Source organism: Cervus elaphus, chromosome 5 (assembly GCF_910594005.1).
Source record: "Cervus elaphus chromosome 5, mCerEla1.1, whole genome shotgun sequence".
Classification (NCBI taxonomy): domain Eukaryota; kingdom Metazoa; phylum Chordata; class Mammalia; order Artiodactyla; family Cervidae; genus Cervus; species Cervus elaphus.
In genome coordinates this window covers 124,500,872-124,504,112 of record NC_057819.1, presented here as the reverse complement: position 1 = coordinate 124,504,112, position 3,241 = coordinate 124,500,872, and the positions used below count along the sequence as shown (strand labels likewise).

The 3,241-nt window shown below is 59.7% G+C and overlaps 1 protein-coding gene across 1 annotated transcript; it reads right to left on the bottom strand.

The window, feature by feature from the left end:
- On the bottom strand, positions 1-2,830 carry CBX8 (chromobox 8). The gene is made up of 5 exons (XM_043905307.1): positions 2,455-2,830; positions 2,041-2,084; positions 1,790-1,855; positions 1,594-1,660; positions 1-1,144 (listed from the first exon to the last, which is right to left on the bottom strand). Exons 1-5 carry the CDS (start codon positions 2,521-2,523, stop codon positions 257-259), a joined length of 1,134 nt encoding a protein of 377 aa, XP_043761242.1. The 5' UTR covers positions 2,524-2,830; the 3' UTR covers positions 1-256.
- Between the last annotated feature and the right edge of the window lie 411 nt (positions 2,831-3,241).

Here is a 3,241-nt window from a genome sequence, read left to right as displayed (position 1 = left end):
AAGAGTTGAAATATATATATTTAGATATTTTTCTTAAATAACATATTTACATCTAATAGAAAATATAACTCTAGAGATAATCTTTCCAACCAAAACTGAGGGGGAGGGATGAAAGGAAAGGGGTTGTGTGAAGGTGGGGACCGGACAGGGCCAGCCAGAAGGCCGCCTCCCCACCCAGAAATAAAAAGCATTATGCCAAGTTTGCACTCTCACTCTCTCTCCTGCTCCCTGGTCTTGGGATCACCCACCCAGATATTCATCTTTTCTCTTTAAAAAACCCTTGGTCCGTGTTACTTTCCTTAATGGTGACGGTCAAAAAGTTTGAGGTCACATCGGTGACTACCACCTTCTCCAAGTTGGTCAGAGAAGGGCTCCAGGATTCTTCCTCTGGGTCCCCCAGGATTCTGGCCACTGGGATTCTGGCGATGAGGGAGGGCCTTCCCCCTTGCGCCCCCATGTCCCGATACAAGCCCCCCACAGAGCCAGGGGTGCCTGAGCCATGCCTGACCCGGGGGCCACCAGGGTCCAGGGTGCCCTGGCCTTTGGCCTCCAGGAAGGCAGCCCTGTGCTTTATGACCCTGGCTGGAAAGGTGTCCACAGCCAGCTTGCCTGTGGCCTCAGTGGGGCTAGGGCTGGCCACACCACACTGGGCCAGGTCCGAGTCCTGCCTTCGAGCCAGCTGGATCACGCTGTGGCCAGCTGGGAACTTTCCTGCCCCGGAAGCAGTATCGTCCAGCTTCCTGCCCTTGAGGTAATCTCCGAGGCCATCACTGGGTTCTCCCAAGGGCCTTTGTGAGGGGTCTAGGAGCTCTTTCCGGGGCTTTGGACCTCGCTTCTTGGAGCTGTCACCTGGCGAGCTGGGTTTGTCATCCGCACGGCTGGTGCCCCGTTCACGCTCCCGCTCTCGTTCCCTCTCCCTCTCTCGATCCCGGTCGCGCTCGCGGTCCCGAGGGGGCTCCACTCGGCAGGTGCTGCTGGTGCTGCTGCTGCTTCCCGGTGGGGAAAGACCCATGTTCCGAAGGCCCTCACGGGACCGGGAAGTAGAGGCCAGTTCTTGGGGTGAGCGGCCTGGGTAGGGGATCCGAATGCCTCTGGCCGAGTCACTTCGGAACTCGTATGTTTTGGCCTTTGCCTTGGCCTGGGCCTTCAAGAAAAGAGGGTAGTGTCAAGAACCGAGCAGGGCCCTTGCCCCGCCCCCACCTCCTCGACCCCTCTTCCAGCCCCAGCCTCCCAGGGTCACCCTCTGATGCCATGGAATTCCCATATGGGTAGAGGTGAAGTGTAGGGGTAGCACTTTGTCTGGAAGCAAAGGGGTAGAAGATTTGTCAGGAAGCAGTCATTTGTACAAGCACCCTTCTTATATTTGATTATGTCTATTTGAAATGGTTGAGGGGGTCTGATAAAGGAATTCTAATTTGATTAAGCCCCTCCTCTCAGATACCCTTAGCGGTGAAGTGACTTGGTGACAGCCTGTCTAGGGACTCCCTCCTGGATTACAAACAGCACACCCCATTGGTTCATAACCCCTCATGGCCTGCTTCCCACAAACTGACACAGAACACTGATGCCCACCATTGGACACTGTCACCCTACCTTGAGCAGGAAGGTTTTGGGTTTGGGTCCTCTTTTTTTGGGGCCATACAGCTCCATCTCTCGCTCCCTGCAGAAAGGAAGGAGGGGGGAAAGAGGGTGCGTGAGTGAAGAAACCAAGTGCGCCTCCAGTTGAGGCTGGACAGGAGCCACCCTTCGTGTTTCTAAGTGAGAAGCTGAAGCCTGGAAGGGCCTGTACCTTTCCTCAAAGGCTGCGAGCAGGCGAGCATCCAGGATGTTTTCTTCAGGTTCCCATGTGCTGTACCTAAAGGAAATCAGGAAGAAGCGGGCGTCAGTCCAGGGAGCAGAGAAAGAACCGCGGGTGTGTATGTGTATGTCTGTAACTTTTCTTGTTGCATTGTATTGTATTTCAATGTAAAGGGAAAAAGAGGAAGAAAGAAAGCTCCGGAATAACAGTCTGGGGTTGAGAATTGCACAGAACCTACTTACTTCTGCGACCAGCCCTTCCATTTCACGAGGTATTCCATGCGTCCCTGAAGATGCAAAAAGGAAATTGTGTGTGCACGGGGAAAAATGCATGACGGGGACACGAGAAATACATGCAAAAAATGCATGCACCGAATGAATGCGCTAAATCCCACCGCGAAAGGCACGCGCCCGCTGCATCACCCCCTGCACGAAACGCTGCACACAGTGCATGCACCGGCATTCATTCCCCCCACCCCGCCCCCCACCCATGCAATCTGTGCATCGCTGCAAGTCTAAGGAAAGCGCTTGGGCTCAGAGCCGCCGTCGCGGCCGCGGCCGCTGCTGGGACCTGGGGGAAGGGAAGCTGGGTTGCAGCAGGGGGAGGGAACCCGGGCCGGGAGGGGAGGGCTCGGCCCAAGGCCCGGGGGCACCTACTTTCCGGATGCGCCGCTTCAGGAGGGCTTCGGCCGCGAACACCCGCTCCCCCACCGCTGAAAGCTCCATGTTGACTCGGCGCTTCCCCCCTTGGCCGCTTCCAGGAGCAGAAAAGCAGCAGCCAGCGCACGACAGACCATAATACTCTCCCGCTGACGTCAGTTCTCCTCCCCCTCCCGCGCGCTCGCTCCCTCCCTGCCCCCTCCCTCGCGCAGCTCCCTCCTCCCCGCTCGCCCCGCGCTTCCTCCCGCCCCACGTGTTGCTAACGACGTTGCTAAAGCCGAGCGGCCAGAGCCAGTTCTCCCGCGCTCTGATTGGGCGAACTCCGGGCCACGCCCCTCTCGCTTTCTCCCCCGCGTTGCTACGTGACCCGCGTTCCAATCGCCAGGGGGCGGAGTCCGAGGCGCACCGGAGACTGAGAGCGAGGGGGGTGGGGCCGCCGCCGGAAGTGGCGTAGCGTGGAGGCGGGCTCGGCCGCTGTCAGTCTGTCGGGCTGCCAGGGGGGCCGTCCACCCTCGGTCCCCGCCGGGGCCCCCTCCCCCGCCGCCAAGATGTCCCCCCGGTGCTCAGCGTCCCCCACAGCTCTCGCTGGGACGCTGGCGGCGGTGTCAGCCAGGCCCCGCCCCTTTGGCGACCCCCAACCCGCCCCACCCCCACCGCCAGGACTCGCGCTGTTCCCTCCCCCCGCCGCCGCCCGCGCCGCACAATGCACAATGCACAGGTGCTGGGGCGCCGCGGGCCGCGCCCGAACCCCCTAGTGCCGGCGACGCGCCCCTCGCCAGCTTTC

What these genes read in the sequence shown, in the direction of transcription:
- CBX8 (XM_043905307.1), bottom strand. Translation starts at nt 2,523, where the DNA reads ATGGAGCTTTCAGCGGTGGGGGAGCGGGTGTTCGCGGCCGAAGCCCTC. An exon ending in CTCGCAGCCTTTGAGGAAAG is followed by an intron (nt 1,661 to 1,789) that starts GTACAGGCCCTT and finishes TCCTTTCTGCAG; the next exon opens with GGAGCGAGAGATGGAGCTGT. An exon ending in CCAAAACCTTCCTGCTCAAG is followed by an intron (nt 1,145 to 1,593) that starts GTAGGGTGACAG and finishes CTTTTCTTGAAG; the next exon opens with GCCCAGGCCAAGGCAAAGGC.